Here is a 20,136-nt window from a genome sequence, read left to right as displayed (position 1 = left end):
CTTGGAATCCACTGAACTTTCAAGTTTTGTTAACGTCTAAAAATCGTACAAAAGTCCTACAATATTGGTATTGGGTGAAAGGGCTAAACTACAGAGTATGACGATTGAACTGCTACAAAACTTTAGGAGTGATTATTACGAAGTATACAAAACCGAGTTAGATGACATCTTGTTAACATATTGTCTAAGATGTCAGAGGATGTTTTTGTTAATTTTGTAATCAAGTATTTTTTTTGTAAAAATAGTCCTTTAACCTTAACGTAGTGCTTTGATTGCCTAGTTTCAGGCTGTGAAACGGTAGAAAGACGTACTTCGTGTGTTGTCCAATGAGTGTATGTAATTTTTTTTAAATTTTCTCTTGCACTTGGAAAATACCTGGAGATCGGAAGTACCCAAGTATAGTATGGTGGGGATCGCCAAGCTACAGTGGCGACACCTAACATGGTGAAGATCATCAAGATGCACCCTGAGAGAATTTCTTGGCGTAGTAACACTAAATTGGCGATAGATTTTAATACACCGGATCAAAAAAGCCGTCGGATCTTGGAAGATGATTTTTTAGGCCCAGCATTACAAGATCCTAAGATTTCAAAACCTCTCGTTTGAACAGAAGCAAGAGCGGATTAAAATGGCGAAGGCGCAGCTTACGCGGTCCGCGCAAGAAAAATTTGGAGAATATCGTGTTTTCTGCTGATGAATTCATCGCCGTTCAGCGGTTCGTGAAAAAACAAAACTACAGATTTTGGTTGCCAGAAAGATCACGAACCTATGCAAACGTATTAAAGGCCACAAGACGACAAAAATCTGTCTTATTAAAGGTCTGGGTCGGAATCGCCTGTACTTTCCTGGTGAAGATCAACCAAACACCCTGAAGAGGTGTAGATCTATCAATTTACAAATCGAAAAAAGTTCTACGGCATGTCCTCGAACTGTGGACACGTCCTAACTTTGGTTTTGGTTGGTGGTTTTTCAGCAGAACTTCGCATTGGCTTACGAAGGGAAGAGGTCCCAATTTTTGTGTGCGAATTTTTTTTCGAGGGTTAATTTCGAGTACGGAGTGGTCGGGGAGTTCGCCGGATCTAAACCCTATGGACTTGGCTGTCTAGCGTATACAGAAGCCCGAAGTCTACTCCACAAAACCTGACGGGTTGGAAGTTCTGAAGCGCCATCTAGTTGAGTCCTGGGATAAAATACCACAAAAACCACCTGCGGGCTTTTTAGAATATGCGCTTAGAATAGAGCTTCTGAAACGAGTGGTTAAGCTCATGGACAAAAATCGAAAAGCGCCAATGGATTTTGAAAATATGATCTGTTTTGATGTAAATCGTATTAAATTTGAAATCAAAAGTTTTTGTTTTGTTTTAATCAAGTTATTTGTTAGTTCCAATGTAGCACTTCGATTGCCGGACCCTGTAGAAGAAATCGAATTTCGCTATCCGATGCCATAAAATACAAAACGCTTAGCTTTGAAATGCTATATCTATATCACTGAAAATTACTTGAAACTTCAAAATATGGGTATTGGAAGAAAGGGATAAACGAATAGAAGTCAAACTTCGCTATTAGATGGTGACTTCTACTGATACTGAACCATTTAAAATCTCGTTAAAATTATATAAACTACTCAAAAAAACAAAGAAAAATTAGAAAAAAAAATTAAAAAATAATAATTTGGAAAAAAATCAAATGTAAAAAAAACCAGGAAAAAAAAATAATAATATAAAATAAAAAAAAAACAAGATCAAATAAATAAAAACAAGACAAAGCGTTTGAATGAAACTTGAATAATTAAGAATTATCATGATAGATTAAACCAAAACAAGATAAGTCAATATCGAATTATTTGAAATAAAAAATATTTAAAAAAAAACAAAACTAAACGTACAACAATAAAAGAAGGTTTAGTAAGATTTAATGTAAAGAAATGATGATGGTACAAAATGATAAAAAAAACAGGTCAATCTAAATCAAGGCTTCCATTAATTCTAACTGCTTCCCCAAAAAAAAAAATTTTTAGATACGTTTCAATGTTACATTTAGACTTGTTTTAATTTTTTATATTTTTGGTTGTTTTAATCTTCATTTTTGTCTCAGCATGATTCTACTTATCTCATCTTGTTTATTTATGTTTAATAATTATTTTGCATTGTTTCACCTTTTTATTATGTGTTGCTTTATTTTTATGTTGCTTTATCTTGTTGAATATTGGATGAATTTTTTTGTGTCTTGTTTATCCTGTTTTTTTTTCTGTTCAAACCAGGTAAAATCCTGTTTAACCCTTATCCGCACCAGGTTTCGTTACACTTATCAGGCTTAGGAGTGTCAATTTGACACTCCAAACTAAAATCGTTATTACTCTTTTCATATCTAACCGATTTCAACGAAACTTATATCACTAGAAACCTTGTAATGTCATATGTTAAATATGTTTGGAACATTATGGACAGCTTAAGCTACTAGTTTTTTCGTTATTCAGCGGGAAAGAATAAAAATCCGGAAAAAACATAAAAATTATTGCAACTCATGCATTACATAATCAAAAAAATATCTATCTTATGCATATGAAAGCTTCAATTATGGTCTACATAATAATGTCAAGAAATATTTTTTTATAGAAAGGGTCACAAAAAGTTCAAAAAGTGGTCTGAAAAACCTAGTTATCATTCGATTGCTTGTAAAGGCTGTTTGAGGGTTGGTAAAGTTTTTAAAAAAAATATTACTAGTAACTTTAGCTAAATATAATGTTCCTGACATTACAAGGTTTCTAGTGATATAAGTTTCATATGAAATTCATAATTATTCAAACGACTTAGATAGATTTTACTTTCGGAGCGTCAAATTGACACTCTAAGTTGAAAAGGGATTTTTTTTTCAGGCTTCCAGGGTTCGTCCATAAAAAAAGTAAAGATGCAATAACAAAGAACTTTCATTTCATTTAGGGTGTCCGAAGAAATTTTTGTATTTTGAAGTTTATGGAAAAAGTACCAAGCATTCGAACTTGCAATAGTGTCAAAGTGACACTCTGATGCGGATGAGGGTTTATATGGTCTTATCTTATTATGTCTTAATTTTTTCATGATTGCCCTTGTTTTGTTCGTATTTATTTTCAAACATCGATTTTTGTCAAGTTTTTTCTTGTATAAGTTCGTTTTATGTTGTATCATGTCATGTTAATCTTCACAAAGTTTTATCTTGCTGTATCTAATTTCAACTTGTCAAGTTAAACTTTGTTCTTTTTTGTTATCTTTTTTCATTTTGTTGCATTAAGTAGGGGAAAGTGGGGTATCGTGGGCCATGGGGAAACGTGGGCCACTTTTAATATCTCAGATGTGTGTTGAGATAAAAATCTCAAACCAACTGTCATCGTCGTCGCTTTGCGTGAGCATGTATTCCTATATGTTGTTGACTGAAATACGCATCATATGCTTCTTTTATTTATCAAGCTAAAAAAAAGTTAGAAAAATTTCCTTACATAATTAAAAAAACACCCGATAATTTCATCGATGGGGAACCTAAAGTGCATAACAAAAATATGCTCATAAGCTTATGATCTTATTTTTGTCATAATCTTTCACGTGGAAAAGGAATTTTTGATGAAACATCAATAAGTAGCACAAACGCAACCATTTTGCAAATCATAGCTTGTGGGGAATCATGGGCCACACATCTTGAACCTCCTATAATTTTAGGTTTTTATACACATTCAGAACTTAAAATACGTTTTTCCTATCTGTAAAATTTTCTTATGCCAAATTAAGAGTTATGAAAAATATTTTGTCCATCCTATATAAAAATTTTGCCAAAACGTTCGCGAGCCAGGTTTTGGAATCTATTCGATCATACACGGCTCTCTTTATTATTTCATCATCTGAAATTGCTTTAAAATAACGAAATGAATTAGGAAATCACAGTTTTGGGTCAACTCATAAACTTTGCATGTTATTTGGTCAATTTGGATTCGGTGGCCCACGATTCCCCAAAATATTGCTTTTTTTCAAACAGTCAGAATTTTAGGAAAATGACTTATATAAAATTATAAAAAATACCTTATGATACCTTGAAAATGTAGAAAACCATACCATTTTTTATTTTCATTTTATCTTTTATAATAAAGAAGTTATGGAACAACGAAAAAAAGTGGCCCATGATTCCCCACTCTCCCATATTATTTATTTTAGCTAGCTTAAGGTTGCCAGATTTTTTTAAGCTCGTATCCGTGTCGGATTAACCGGACTATTTAAATTAAAAAACCTGGCCTCCGGGCATTTGATTTCGAAGTGACGATTATTAATCCGGACAATATCCGGGCAAATTTTCTCAAAACCCAGAAATTTCTCAACAAAAATAAAAAAAACATAAAAAAAAATTTTTTTTCATCAAAACTCATCGACAGATTTTGAATCGTACTCAAGGCTGCCAAAAACCTTTAATGATGATTTTTATAAAAACTTGCACAAAAAATTTCATTTTGGAGTCGTTCGTTGTTTTTATTTTTGTTTGATTTGCCAAATAAAGTTAATTAATCCGGACAAAATCCGGGCATTTTTCAATGAAATCCAGGCAATCGGGCCGGGCCGAACTATTCCCAAGTTTTGTATTGAATATCCAGGCAACCCCGGATAAAATCGGGCAATCTGGTAACCTTAAGCTAGCTATTTAGAGTTGTTGGTCCCTTCCACCATATACAGACTCCATTTGTTATTGGCAACACGCCCGAACATTTTGTGTTGCCAAAATCGAATGTTTTTTTATTCTCAACTTTTTTTCACTTATTAGTTCATTAAAACTACCATTATTATCATCAGCGTAGTTTTTAGTAAATTCACGATCATTTTTAAGTATTTTTTTTGTTGTTTAACATGTTTTTGATGCATTAAGAACTTGACTTGTTGTTTTTATAATGCTTGTTTTATTTTTGCCATATTTGTTATTTATGTTACTCTTCATATTTTTTATGATAGATTTTTTTTTTATTTTAAGTCTTTGGTTTGTATTTATTTTTTTACAATTTTATAAAATTTTCATCTTTTAACCAAGGGTGTTATGGATGAATGACAGCTTGCTGTTAAATTCCCGGAGAACAAAATTTTTCATCAATTTTTAAAAACATAATTATTTTTGTTGTTAATTTTATCACCAATACAGAACATAAAAACATATTGTTGGTGTTTGTCTAAATTATACAGATCCTATTATAGCGAAAACTAAACGGGAAAATTAGTATACTTGATCCCTAAGGATACTTGATTCCTCAGCTATATTTCAAAACTGGAATGTCTTACATAGATCAAATGTTCTAGAAAAAATCGCCAAATAGAACAAAACAACAAACCTGTTATCTCAAAAAAATTTAAAAAAATGTGTTTTTAGCTCTTTGTTTGAAAAATCTAAGAAAATGTGATGTTAAAATCTTTTTTAACACTAAACATACCGACACTTTGTATATACCTATTCATACCGCGAGCGGTCAAATGACGGTTTACACTGTTTTCGCTAAAACTTTCTTGTTTCTAAACCGATTTCTTTAAGATTTATAGTTTTGAAAAGCCTATAATGTGACTTAAATATGTTTCTCAGACAATTTTCAGCTACAATCAATTATTATAAAGTTATATTAAGTCTAAGAAATTTTTTTATGAAAAAACATGCTTCAGGAAAATTGCTATAAATCTGTTCATCATAGCTCGAAAAAAAATTCACTAAGTGCATGAGAAAGCTGAAGCTATATGTTGCACATACGGAAATTTTTGTTTTATTTATCATATTTTTGTCAAGCATTGCACTGCCAATGCAGTTACATCACTAGAATTTTCTTTCTTTTGAATATATTTTTTTAGCCTAAACCTTACGATAACATACTCAAAATCCAGTACAAAGCTGAATTCAAGTGTAGGAATTGTATCAAAAATCCGAATTGATGAAATGTTTGGAAAACAACTAGCTTTGAAAATTCGTCATAAATTATGTATTTCGTATTTTAAAAAATCTAAAGATGCCAAAATGTGACAAATTACTTCAACTTTCCAATTCATTTTTTGAAATTTTTCTACTGTAACAGGAACAGCTTTGGCGGTTGATTGATTGAAAAGTACGGGTTTTACACAACTTTTTTACATTTTTTGTGGCCATGATCTTAAAAAAAATTTGATAAAAATTTCCGTTTGTGCAACATATAGCTTCAGCTTTCTCATGCACTTAGTGAATTTTTTTTCGAGCTATGATGAACAGATTTATAGCAATTTTCCTGAAGCATGTTTTTTCATAAAAAAAATTTCTTGGACTTAATATAACTTTATAATAATTGATTGTAGCTGAAAATTGTCTGAGAAACATATTTGAGTCACATTATAGGCTTTTCAAAACTATAAATCTTAAAGAAATCGGTTGAGAAACAAGAAAGTTTTAGCGAAAACAGTGTAAACCGTCATTTGACCGCTCGCGGTATGAATAGGTATACCACATGCGTTATTCGAAAACCACAACACTTAGAAAAAATTTAAAAACGCAAAAATACTTGCATTTTGAAAATAAAAATAGTCCTGTCGTTAAATTTTCGAAAAAAAAAATTATATAAGGTGTAATCATCATTCAAAGTTCAAAAACCGTCATTTGACCGCCTCCGGTACGTTTAGTGTTAATAATTTTAAAATGTTTCTCACACGAAACTTTTTAAGGTCATACTTTCAAAGCAACAGTAAACTTTAATTTTTTTTTACGAAAAAGTTTTCTAAAATGTATGTTATGGGTTTTTGATCCCTCGAGCCCAAAAATATATGTTTTTCTTCTGAATTGATATTGATCATTGCTCAGCACAAAATTATCAATATTTATGCAATGACTTATATTCATCCAATAGTTTCCTGATAAAAAGGAATAAAAAAAGTGCATTTATCTGAAAATTCGAATATTGCACCTTTAAGTATGCATTGATTATAGGGTAGTAGCAGGGACGGATTAAGCCTTAGGAGGGCCCGGGGCAATTTTTTTAGGCGGGTCCCTAAATTTTTTTTCTCATTTTCATTAGTGATATATATGCAGCGAATTGATGAATTTGTTTTTTCTAGTTTATGCATTGTAAAAACGAATTGTATTTCTGCTTAACACTGTTTTCCGATAAATGCTACAAATTTAATTTATTTTGAAAACCACGTCAAGCAAAAAACAAAAAAAAATCGTTGGAAGAATGCAAATACAACATAAAAGATCTAAAAAAATGTTTCAAAAGAAAAATAAGAGAATCAAAATAAAACTGCTGATCGCTATAGAGAACAATCCTGATTAAGTGGTCAGCCTCACAATAAAATTTCAGTTGAGAAAGTCAAAGTCAAAACTCAAATCAAAATTCATTATTAAAAACATGTTTTTTAGCCACTTTTCAGGAATCAAATTTCAAATTATTGTGTTGACTTAAATAATCATAAAGCAAGTGGCTTCAGTATTTAAAATTCAAAATATGTATTAGAGAATCGCTCTAAAAATCCCACAAACAAATTAAAAATATGTTCGAATAAAGATAAAAAATTTGAAAATCATAAAATAGTATCTATATCCCTTGAGAAAATACAGAATCCGAAAGCAGAATCACAACTAAGATATGAAAGGCAATTCAAATCCAAATTTGTGTTAAGATATTTTACTACTCGAAATAAACATTGGAATAAAGAACATAAACTCAAAATCAGAAATCAGTTAAAGGTTTAAAGAGAAGATCAAATTAAAACAGAGTTTAAAAATACAGCGCCTTGAATTAAAATAGCGAGCACATTTATTGGTTCAGTCTTGCAGATAAAAATTCATAATCAGTCTGTAATTTTAAAAACAGCTCTAACTTAGATTTGAAAATAAATGGATAATCGCTATAGAGAAATTTTTGAATCTTATTTCTTTATTGAAATATCTCAAACCGTAAGAAAAATAAAGAGCAATGTAATTGTGCCTCCCTCTAAAGGGAATAAAAATGTATTTTTAATTTGAAATTCGATTCAAAACGCTCTGGAGTAAGCTTTGTACATACTTCAATTGAAAAAAAAAATCAGAAAATTGATCAAATAATTGAAACGCTAGAATACTATTTGATTTTTAAGACAAAAAAACTGTGAAATAAAGAATTTATCTCACGGAAATGAAATATATTTTCTTTGCATAAACTGCTTATTTGTTATTTTTTTTCACAATTAACGAAAACAATAAGTTTGCAGATTATTTTATGAAAGAAAAAACATTTTAATGGAAAGATTTGTCTCATGAAAATTATGATTTTTTAAAGTATAGAAGTCGAAAGTCGAAAATTTGAAACGTTACTTAAATTTGGTTGTTCAATTTTATGTCATAAATTTCATAAATGATGATAACCCATGAGTGAATAATGTCAATTGTATAGCGTTCTGTCAGAAATGTATTTTAAGTGTATTACCTTGTTAACCCCAAAATTTTGAAATTTTATCAATTTGGAAATTTAAAAATTAGTGTTTGCTTAAAAATTAAAAAAATTTGAATCCATTGAAAAGTATTCAAAAGTGGCAGGTTCTCTTTGCAAAAGCATTCAATAATTTTATAAAATGTTATTGATAAGGTTTAAATTCCATCGGCTATGCATAGTTTTTTTTGGGATTTTTTTTATTTTCATCCTAAGGTTAAACAGCTTTTGAATAAGCAGTCAAAACCCAGAATATCTTTTCTGAGCTACAAGTAAGGTTTGCGGTGTGTTGACTTGAAATGTACTACAAGAATCGAGGATTGTTTAAAATCCATGTTTTGTTTTGTCCAAGGCCGGGGGGTGTGGGGTTTTCAAAACGGGCAATTGCCTCGGGCCCACCGGCTCAGGTGGCCCTCCGAAGGTAAAAAGTTTTAAAGTTTAAACTACAAATCCATGAAAAGAAATCAAAACTAGGAAATCTGGATGAAAACTTGAAATATAAATACTAAAGAGCCCCCGTGAAATAATATCTAGATTAGTTTTTGTCTTAAAAACGTTGGGGGGGGCCCCCTAGCAGTGAAGGAGCACTTATATTAAAATCTTCTGGACAAAACCGAATTAAAAAAAATGAGGCAAAACACCTCAAATTTTCATTTTTTATCGAAACCTATCAAAAAAGATATTCTGTACAGAATAGGTAAAATAAAGAAAAACCTTTCCTTATTTTCATTACATTCAGATGTCTTGCACAACAATAATGTTTGTCGTTACTTTAAGTTTCCCAGTTCTGGTTAACTGCACTAAAATAGCAGCTAATTTTTTCTTTATGATAAACATTTCAGAATTTTACCCGGGCAGTATCCGGGTGAATACCGTGTATTATAATAACTTTTCACCTTGCAATCATTATTATTGAAATTTTCAATGGTTTAAAAATTGTGAACTTTTTCCCTCCCTTTTTTTTATAATAAAATATTTAAAAAAAAACTGTAGTTACTTAAATTGAAGCAATCGACAGTACAGAGTTATTTTATTGAATTTTTATCCGAATTTCTGTCTTGGACTTGGTATTGGAGCATTTTCAACTGGGAACATTTTTTTTCATTGGGATTTTCAAATCTTGTGTTGTTTCTTCAGTTACTGAAGTTCAGTTTCATCATTTTTCTGAATTTTGAAAATTCTTTGAAGGATCTGTGTTTAAGGTACTACACTCATTTGGACACCTTATCTGATTTTTTCAATGATACCTAATTGATTCTGTGTCCTAAACATTTAATCTTTATTCTCAATTTTTTTTGAACCGATTATTTTTGCACTAATACCCCTTTGGCTTTGGGGGAATCGAATGAAACTTTCGTCACATTGAGAAAAACAATTTGATTTAAAAAAAAATTAACTGATGAGAATCATATTCAAAAACATCTCAGGAAAAGATTTTTTTGCGTTTCAAAGACTTAGAATTGAAATTAATATTTGGTGCAATTTCTGCTTTTGCTCTGATTGTATCTTTTTATCTTTTTTTTAAATTTATTTCATATTTTGTTGCTCTAAACTTGATTTGAAATTACGATTTAGATTTGAAACACTGATCTTTGGATCTGAGTATAACGTGATTTAAAGTTTAGAATTCTTAAACTCTTATATTTGTATCTCTATGGAATGTGGATTAAATTATTTTGTTTATTTTTTTTTTATTTTTTTTCTATGTTTCAAATCCTCATGATACTTCCTAATTGTCACTAGGTAAACATTTCTCGAATAAGCACAAACCAAACGATCAATGATGATATGAAAATCATTTATAATATCTATCCGGTCATTTAGAGAATTTTAGTTGGTGATAAGGGTTTAAAAAAAAATGAGAATTATATATTCTGCATTTTGCAGCTTAAATCTGAGTTTTCATTTCTAAGAAATTTTTAAAGTCTTCCCCAATGTTTGCATATGATTGATAACCAATTTTTATTTGAAGATACCTGAAATATGTTCTATGTAGACAACATGGCTATTTGAAGATAGTATACTGCACTCATCTCCAGTTTTTTACATGTTTGAAAGGTTTTGTATTTTTTGAGTAGCATTTGAAAAAAAATCGCCCCGGGCTCCCCGCGCCCCCCGATGGTTTGATCCGGCCCTGGTTTTCTCTTCCCATTTTTCATACAAAATTAAAACTCGGGGCACTAATTCAGGACATAAAGAATCGCTTCCAAAATTGTTATAGTTATTATCACAGTGAAAACATAAAAAAAGCCAATTTTCAAAGTTTGGTTAGCCCATACAAAGCTGACAGTGGCCTAATTTAACATGATCTAGCGGGTCCTTGGAGAATATTTTTTGTGTATAGCACGCTGTATAAATTCTGGATTATTTTCTACAAAATAAAGGAGCTCCCTCGTCCTAGTTTCAGATTTCACATACTTTGGACTTTTAGAAATGGGTTTGCTGTTTTGACCAAAACTTTTAATTTTTTTCCTCCTCGGGTGGCCCTACTGAACCGGAGAGCCCGGGGCAATTGTCCCCTTGGAACCCCCCCACCCCCAACAATTTGATTGGTCTGACGAATACGCTCTAGTTCATCAACGGGTTCATGTTTCAATCTGGCTTTTGCAGCATAAAAACCTGATGTTACACGCTGTCACAAAGTGCAAAAGACGGCGATCTACATTTTTTTTTCATAATAAGATATGATCAAAATAAGAAACAAGGATCAAGTATTCTCATTCTCCCCTTAAGTAATGTTGTTTCTGAAAAAATGTTGTCAAAAACGAATGTAGCCAAAAACGAACCGGTTCTGTATTGTGGTTGTTTTGTGTGATTTTCAGTCTTTACAGCAGTTTAGAGTTTATCAAGCAAAAGTGCAATTCGACTTCTACTCGTTTAGCCCTTTCACCTAATACTCTTTATTGTGGATGCTTCATGGGATTTCCAGTAATTTACAGCTTTGAAAAGAAAAGCGACAAGCAACAAATTTTTGATCCTACTAGTTGGGCCCTTTCACTCAATACTCATATTGTAAAGATACCATTTCCGGTAATTTGAAGTTTTTCAAAGTTTTCAAAAATGTGTAAGAATTGGAATTACAATTCAAACATGTGCAATCTAACTTGAGCGTGTCCTGTTTTGACATCTTGATTAAGAACTCTCACCTAGTTGTATTGCGATTTTATAATCAAGCACTGAGTGCTATTATAAAACATGCACAAGAAAGCTTGGAGCAAATTTCTAAATTTTTGTTTTATTGTAGTTTAAACAGAGCATTCATGACTCTTTGAAAACAACTTAAACAGTATGTTTAGTAAAAGCTTTATTAGCGTTTTTAAAACTAGCTGAGAACAAATGGTCGAAACAAAAATATAATCATTTTTCAAAACTATAATAAAACTCTCATAAACGAGCTGTAAAAAAAATGCCCTTATTAAACCATAATAAAACTTCCTAATGCTCGTTGACTTAATCTATCTTACTTGGGCTAAGGTCTGATGATGAATATTTTATGCTGTCATCGAAAAAAAAATAAAGTTCAGTTTTTCAACCTTATTCACTTTTAAGATTTTTACAAATATGTCATCTTATTAATACTTAAATCAATATGAATAATTTGAAAACTTAGAGGTTGTAAAAAATGTATCATTCATAATCATAAGCTCGTGATAAACTAAGGTATACGAGGACAGAGTTGTAATAATTTAAAAAAAGTTTTCTTTTCATTTCAACTATTACCCAGAATCTTTAACAGAATGTTGATTAGAATGTGTTATTTAAAAATTGCTAGTTGAGCATCAACAATGTTTTAAGCATTCTTTAACCATTATTTAAAAAGGGACTAACTTTAAAATTGACTCGTTTTCCCTTCAAACTCAAACTCACCTCGTTTATCCTCGTGGGTGTAGTAGCGGGCCCGATGCCTGGAAAGACAGATGGCGGTCGAAACGACAATCACGGCCAAAACCACGAACAGGATCAGACCGAAAAAGGCCAGGATGCTGACACTTCCAGCTGGCAGGTGGGGGTGAGGAATTTGCAGCAGGTTCAGGTCCAGGTTGTCGCCATCGTCGAGTTTTCGATGCCAATGAGATGTAAATTAGTTATGGGGAACATTTCATTATGGCGGTATGATTTATCATGTTTCGGAAAGGGTGGGACGTCTTGATGTTTAAATTTTTGAAGGGGTTTTCAAAAAGTCTCAAATAAATTTAATTTAAAACAGGTCTTACCTTGCTCCAGAAAGTTGTGCGAAGTGCTGGCAGCATCATGGTCCTCATCTACGATGACCTCCATGCAGTCCTCGATGCTGACCTCGTTTAGATCGTCGATTGGAATACCCCTCAGACGTTCCGGCAAGAAACATTCCGGTTTCACTGGCCAGGGTAGCTGAAAAAAAAAGAAACAGCAACAAAAAATTAGATTCATGTCCAAAATATTCCAAACGAAGGGGGGTTGGGGAACTAATCAGAATTTAAATCAAAGAATTTCTTCCAACAGCATCATCATCATCATCATCATCATTTTCTGCATTACCATGAGATGAGAGCAAGTTCAGCGATGTTGGTTGAGTTTTGTTACCATATCAGAAAATTCCACACGTACCTCGTTGCCCATATCGATGAGGGCTCCCATGTGGCATCGGTCGCATATGAGTGGGTTATTCTCCATCCGGAGGTCGATAATCCGGGCCAGCTGGGTCGAATAGCGATCCTCCACGCCGGAAAGTTGGTTCCGAGAAAGGTCCAGCAGCTGCGCAGAAAAAGTTGGGGGAAGATGTGAAATTATCAGACAGATGAAGGTTACTAAATTATGCATCAAGTAATTTTTAGAAATCAGATGGGATGGGCTCTGGCTGGCTGTTTATTTTATTGCAAGTACTTGAAGAGCGCTGCCAAATGATATAGAAAGATTTTCTTCAATAATTGTAATGAAAATAAGATTATTAATCATATAGATTGGTGTTTATAATGCAACGAAATGTAACAAAGTGTCGTTTCTCATTCAAGTACTACAAAAACAAAATTGTCCTGTTGGTTGTTCGTTTAACAAACTTTTGGGATTCAAAACATAAAATTTAGAAAAGTTCTTGAAACTCCTTTTATTAAAAAATCAAACTCACGACGCTGAAAGATTCAAGAACTTTATTTCTTTGCTTGATTCAACGGTTTTTATTATGTTATAATAAGATGGCCAGAATGCCCGGTTTTATCCGAGTTTGTCCGGATTTTTAATACAAAATTTGAAAAAGTCCAAACTGGCCTGGTTGCCTGAATGTTATTGAAAAAAGCCCGGATTTCACCCGGATTTATTCAATTTGCTTTAATACGTAATATAAATATTCTGGCAACCTTACTATAGAGGGAACGTATTTTTTCAGAGGAATTGTCTTCCCAGCAACATGAAATTTTTGAATAATACTAGAGAATATAAAAGCTTGGTATTAAATTGACAAATTCATGAAGTGAAACGAAATAATTTAATAAACAAAAGGACTGAAATGTTATCATTTGAAATTCACAAGATGAAGCACATCCAATAATTGTAATCTTAAAAACAAAAATCTAATAAAAAATCACAATGAAAATATGAAAGGCTATGGTAATTTATTTGATGTAAAATTTGATACTTGGTGTCTAAAAATTTCAGAAATCTTTAAATTTTGAGGAATTGATATAATAAAAATCTGTTAATTGAAAGTTCTTTGGAATTAATACATCTTTTTGGTCGATAAATTCGCAATTTATGTTCGTATCCTAGGTTCCTAACTTCCGATGTTTTGGCTTAAAATTTTTTTTTTAATGAATTACCCATTGTAACCGGGAATTTTTTGATTTGATGGTGCTCAAAAATAAGTGTAAACAAACATGTCAGAAAATTGGGTAGCTTCCGGTAAAATTTTTGTAAGATCTCAATCGGTTTAGGCCAAATGTCATTTAATTTTACCACACTTCACGAATTGAAACCTTTTTTTTTATTGTACGTTTAGAATTGCAATTCAATGGAATGTGAATGAAAACTCAAAACCTCATCACATAAAAACCCTACCTTAAGAATGGGATTTTATTCATTGTCCATTCAATATTCAATAGAATTAGAAAAATACATCAAAAACCTAGTATCCAATACTTTTTTACTTATTTTTTTGATAACCGTAATCCGTGGTAATATTGATCACTTTTTTCAAAATATTTCGATTATTTTTTCTGTTAAGGGGAATGTGGCATGTTTTATATTTTTAAATCCAGTACTGGACTCCTATGAACATAAAACATGGATGCAGAAATCTATTAGACCTCTTAAAATTTGATTTAAACATTGTTTTCGTCTCTGTTCAGAATTTGATGCTTTAGGGTGAAATTGATCAGTCTTTATTCTGACGGTTTTAATGAGTTTTCTTGATCATAAAGGATACAAAGACCTTCATAATATTTACAAATGCTAGTTTGTCAATTTTACCTTGATTTTTAGCGTTTAATTTTCAAAATATTTATTATTGAAATTATAATAATTGCTAAATAGTTTGAGCTTCAAAATACAAATGAAATTTTACCTTCACTCATTCCCATAGGCCCTCCCACTATTTCCATTTTCATTTTTCTTCAAAGTTAACGATTTGATAGGGTTCCTATCCATTTGTCCAATACCGGCTTACTCTTGGACAATGTCCTTATTTTTTAAATATCAAGAATTTATCATTAAATGACTATAAAAATAGCACTATAACTGTTCATATTAAAAAAAAAGTTGTTCTTTCACATTAAACAACCCGTTTGCTTCTTAATGCTTTTTAATATCATCAGAAGAGCTCTTTGTTTGCGAGCCTTGGAAAAATAGGTATTTTAAGATTTTGAAATGAAATTTCTTACTAACATAAAAAAATCCAATACAAACCAAATTTTGTCTATTTGATACTCAATTAATAGGCTTTCAAACGTAGAAAACAGTTTTCAAAAATTCAAACTATAGACTGAGTTATTGATGATAATGTGGAAAAGTTTATTGTTGGTCAAATTTATCCCGGTGATCAAAGTTTCCCCGTTTTACGGTATAAGTAAATCGAGTGTATCATAACAAATTTTATGCTAATACGAATTATTCTTCAAAAAACCAATTTAAGCCTTAATTAATTTTTTTTCTTGTTCCTCTCAATGCTAAATTTCTCATTCCAAAGGGTTTTATTAATTACACAAGGCCACAAAAATTCACATTTTAAGCTGCAATGAATTTAAATGCTTACTATTATATATTTTTTTTAATCTGCTTCAATCAAGTTATTAAAATTTTAAAAAGGTAAAAAATCTATGTTGATTATTTGCATTTGTTGAAAAAACCATAAAAATTAATAATAAAGTTTTTAAACCAATTATCAACTTTCCTCAAGACCGCAGATACTTTCAACTTCTGTGAAAAAAGTTGTATAGAATTTCTTTTTGTTTCCTTTACCAAATTTTGTATAATACGGGAAATCGAACGAATTTTTTTATAGATTTTAACCAGATCCAAACCCAATTTTTCAAAGCAAACATCGAATCCTTTTCCAAGTTTAAACAAATTTGTGAAATCAAATAAAACTTTTTTTTACTCACTTTTTTCAGTAATGTTAGTAATAAGTGATGATGTGTTTTCATATTTTGTAAAACTGTTTTATATAACTTTCTTAGATAATTTTTCATTACTTTCATTGACATATTATTTATTTATTGGATGAAGTTAAAATACAGGATCAGATTTTTTTCGGTGCAGATTTGTTAGTTTACCAGTTATAAATGATCGATTTCACTCCAAACTTAACTCAAATTTATTTAAAACTCATTAACATTACATCACCAAAACAAGAGGGGACTGACAAAATTTGACAAAAATAATATTTTTGGAAACCAAAATCTATCAAATTTTAATAACATAAATGCGGTTTCCTTGAGTAATCAATTACATCCTTTTATTAAATTTCTAAAGTGGTAAGATTTTTTATCGAAAAAATTTCTTTCTCTTAATGTGTTAAAAAACTACTCTTTTTCATCTTCATATCTTGCTATATTTTTCAAAAAAAATATCGAATTTTTTAATATTGTTTCTCTAGCTTCACCTAGCTATTCGATGAAGCTAGAAAAACAATATTTTAGATTTGATGAGAAAAAAATTGTTTCTAAATTTTTTCCATTCCAGGACCCAATATTCTAAAAGACGGCTACAAAATATTTAGAGCATAAAATTATAAACTACAAAAACTGCGCTCGAATAAAAAATGATTCACTTGTTTTAATTTTTTAAAATCATCTTCCTCGAATCAACCATAATTTATTTTGAATATTCTATTAAAAGTTCGAAAAATGATTCGAATGACAGCCAAAGTAGCCGAAATTATTATTATCACAGAATTTTGAGCAAAATTTTGACACAGAATCTGTGCCTCAGATCACAGAATTTTTCAAATTATCAAGGAATTCACTGATTTTCTAAATTTTGTACAGATTTCCAAAATTTAAAAAAAAGTCACTTTATTTCTTTTATTTCTGACTCCTATTCATGAAAATATGAAAACAAAGTAATTTTAAATGATATTTTTCTATTTTAACTGTGAGAAGTTGTTGATGTTTCACATGATTTCGCAATGAATTTCATAGAATTAGCGTCACAGAATTTAAGGTTCTAATCATAGAATTCGAGAATTTTTTTTCGTCAAAATAGATTTTTTTTGGAAACCTTGTTAGCAGCTGTTCTGCTAAATTTTAAGGCGCAATGTAGACTCATTAAGAACCGTGAAGGAATCAAAGCCCCAAAAAAACCAAAATTTGACATTCTCTATTTCAGAAACGATGTTTTTTATTCGATTTGATTCAACCAGATGATGTATTTAAAATATTTTTTTATGTAAGGGTTTCGCTGATTTTGAAAATGTCACCAATACCAGAAAGAACATCAGATGACTAGAGCGTTCATAACACAAGATATTGAGTTCCTGTGAAATCTGGTACAAAACATCTCGAATTTGAGCATGATGTCTTTAAATTAGATGCTTAAAACAATGACAACCTTAAACATACTTTAATTTTTACCACAAATATCCACAGGCATAGTTGTCGAAAAAAATTTTGAGAATAAAAATTCTGGCTTTCCGTGATTTTGTCCAAAAGTTCTGTGATGGTTTTCTGTGATATTATAACCTTTAATTTCATTTTAAATTCATGATATATCGGGTCTTTTATACATTTAATTTGGATTAAATCAATAAAATTACCAATCTTATCATATTTTTAAAATTCAAAGTAAAAAATTGAAATTTTATTTTGGGCCAGAAAATTATAATTTTGGAAATCCAATTAAAAATTCAAAAATTCTGTTAAATATGTGAATTTTTTTTAAATTCTGTGTTCTGTGACACAAATTCTGTGATGAAAATTTGCACGAAATTCTGTGAGTTTTGACATTTTTATGTGTTTTCGGTGACCTTGTCCACAGGATCAGGCATTTCAGGACGATTTTTTTTAAATGTTTGATAAATACAGGAAAATTTGAACATTTTGTTCAGGCACTACGCTAAAGTATATAAGTGAAAAAAAAAATATTTGAAATTTATAATTTTCATCATATCACAGCAGCAATGTTAAAGTCGTATCTAAGGATTGAACAAAAAATTAATGTTCATTTTGATTTTTTTTTAAATTGTGTTTGCACACAAAATGTAAAAATTATTTAAGAGATTTTTTTAAATTAAGCAAATAATCTGATTAAATCCGAGCAGAATTCAGGAAGTTTCAAACAAATAAACGATGAATAATGATGAAATTAACATATTGTTTTATAAACGTCTTCAATTGCAAAAAGCAGAAAAGAAACTTGAATAAACATGATCAAAAATCGACTATTATGATCTTTTTGCTGAATTAATCATGGTTAATTTCTAACCTAGCCTGAAATTTATATTATCTACAGGGTTTTGATTTTTTTAAATCTGATCACGGATTCTTATGTCCGAAGCTATAAATTTGAAATTTCAGTTCCAATACTGTTTCTTTTGTTTCTGTAAAATTGATTTCGAATTTGTAAACTAAACTGGCTTAAATTTATTTTCAAGCAAATTTCTAGTTCATAATAAGGATCATCATTTTGAATATGTTATCAATGGCAAACCAGAAATCGCATTGATTTAAATCATTGATTCTGATTGATTTTGAATCGTATCAGAAAAACTTATTATTTTTTTCGAGCATGTGTGATGGTCATACATAAGTAAGAAAATGGTTTTAGAAATCAATTTGCATATTTGTTGGGCATTTTTGATATTATTATTATTCCTAGATGAATTTAAATTTCCAAAAATTCTCCCTCATGGCTGGGTCCTTTGCTCCGACCTGGCGAGGGGGGCATACTAAAAAATAAATGTAAAAAAATTAAAAATTGTAAGAAACACGAAATAAATTGCCTGAACAAAATTGTATACTATATCATTGCATAAATCTTATACATCAAGTAATTTTTTATCGAAAAATTCAATAAAATCAAGAATTCAAAAGGTGATACAACTCCCATCTATCAGAATTTGTATTTTGATCTTGTTCGTCCTTGCCAATACTTAAACTTTCCCTTCGTTTTTTTGTTGGAAATTTCGAGAGGGCGGTGGGAAGCGGCGGAGGCAGGGGTGACAAAAGATGAAATTGATATTTGGGTGATTCTTGTGTGGAGTATTATTTTCCATCAACTTAAAACATTGTTTTTTGTACTTTAAGACAATATTCTCCGTTAGATGATTGAATAAAAAAAAATTTTCACAGTACAATTGAATTTAATTAAATGATATTCTACAGCAGCTTACTCAGTGAAATTTATTTTTTAAACAGGATGAGTATTTTTTAAATAGAATAACAATCATATAATTCTTTCAAAATGCTCATCAGGACATCACTTTTCACCGATAAGGCCGATAAACTAAAGTAACAGTTTTAGAAGTATTTAAAAAAAAAATTCACTTCAATTGTACAAATTTTATTTCAAAAACATAATTTCTTACATGTTAAAAGGAAGAATCTGACTAGTTTACAAAAACGAAGATTTTAATCCAGTTTAGAAAATTTTTCTAGCAATTCTCTGTATGATTTAAAGATGTGTTTCTGTTTTGATTGACAAATTCAATTCCGAATATTTAAAATTAAAATTTTGCATTTTTACTCAGGCTTGGAAAACTTCGATATTTTTTTATCGTGCCTTTAAAATCTTAATTTTAAATTTTAATTCCTATTATTTCATGACACATGATCCATGATTAATTTTTTTAATTTTTTTTAAAAATAAACTTAACTTTTTAAAAAAATACTAAACAGTTGGAAATGAAGAGTTTATATAGAAACAATTAAAATTCAGCCTTCAGCCTTCAATTGATTAAAAAAAAAACCTTTCCCATGCTCAAATCAAATAAGCTGAATCTTCTACACTCTCGAGAAAGTTCAAAGATTCTAACATTCAATGAAAATACACTTAATTTTCAAAAGTAAAATTAATGAATTGAAATTTTTCGGTTCGAACCTGATACTTGCAATCATTGATAAAACTGTAAAATAGTAGGTCCTTTTTCTACGGGATATTTCATGTTTCTTTACCGCAAATACTTTTCTTAAAATTAATTCCTTAAATAAAATCCTGTGGATGTTTTCTTTCTTCTAAAATACAAACAAATTTCAAATTTTTAACCAAAATCAGGTAACAAATTTGAAATTTGAATAACAATCAAAATAATAAGT

At 30.3% G+C, this 20,136-nt stretch overlaps 1 protein-coding gene across 1 annotated transcript in view; it reads right to left on the bottom strand.

Moving 5' to 3' along the window:
- LOC129747227 (leucine-rich repeat-containing protein 15-like) overlaps positions 1–20,136 on the bottom strand; it is a 121,137-nt gene that overhangs the window by 2,751 nt on the left and 98,250 nt on the right. Inside the window, exons 9-11 of the mRNA XM_055741323.1 lie at positions 13,004–13,150; positions 12,631–12,787; positions 12,284–12,412 (exon numbers count right to left, since the gene is read on the bottom strand). Coding sequence (XP_055597298.1) covers positions 12,284–12,412; positions 12,631–12,787; positions 13,004–13,150 — 433 coding nt within the window. The remainder of the gene's footprint in view (positions 1–12,283; positions 12,413–12,630; positions 12,788–13,003; positions 13,151–20,136) is intronic.

The sequence above is a fragment of the Uranotaenia lowii genome, chromosome 2, assembly GCF_029784155.1.
Source record: "Uranotaenia lowii strain MFRU-FL chromosome 2, ASM2978415v1, whole genome shotgun sequence".
Taxonomy (NCBI): domain Eukaryota; kingdom Metazoa; phylum Arthropoda; class Insecta; order Diptera; family Culicidae; genus Uranotaenia; species Uranotaenia lowii.
This window is presented reverse-complemented; position numbering and strand designations above follow the sequence as displayed.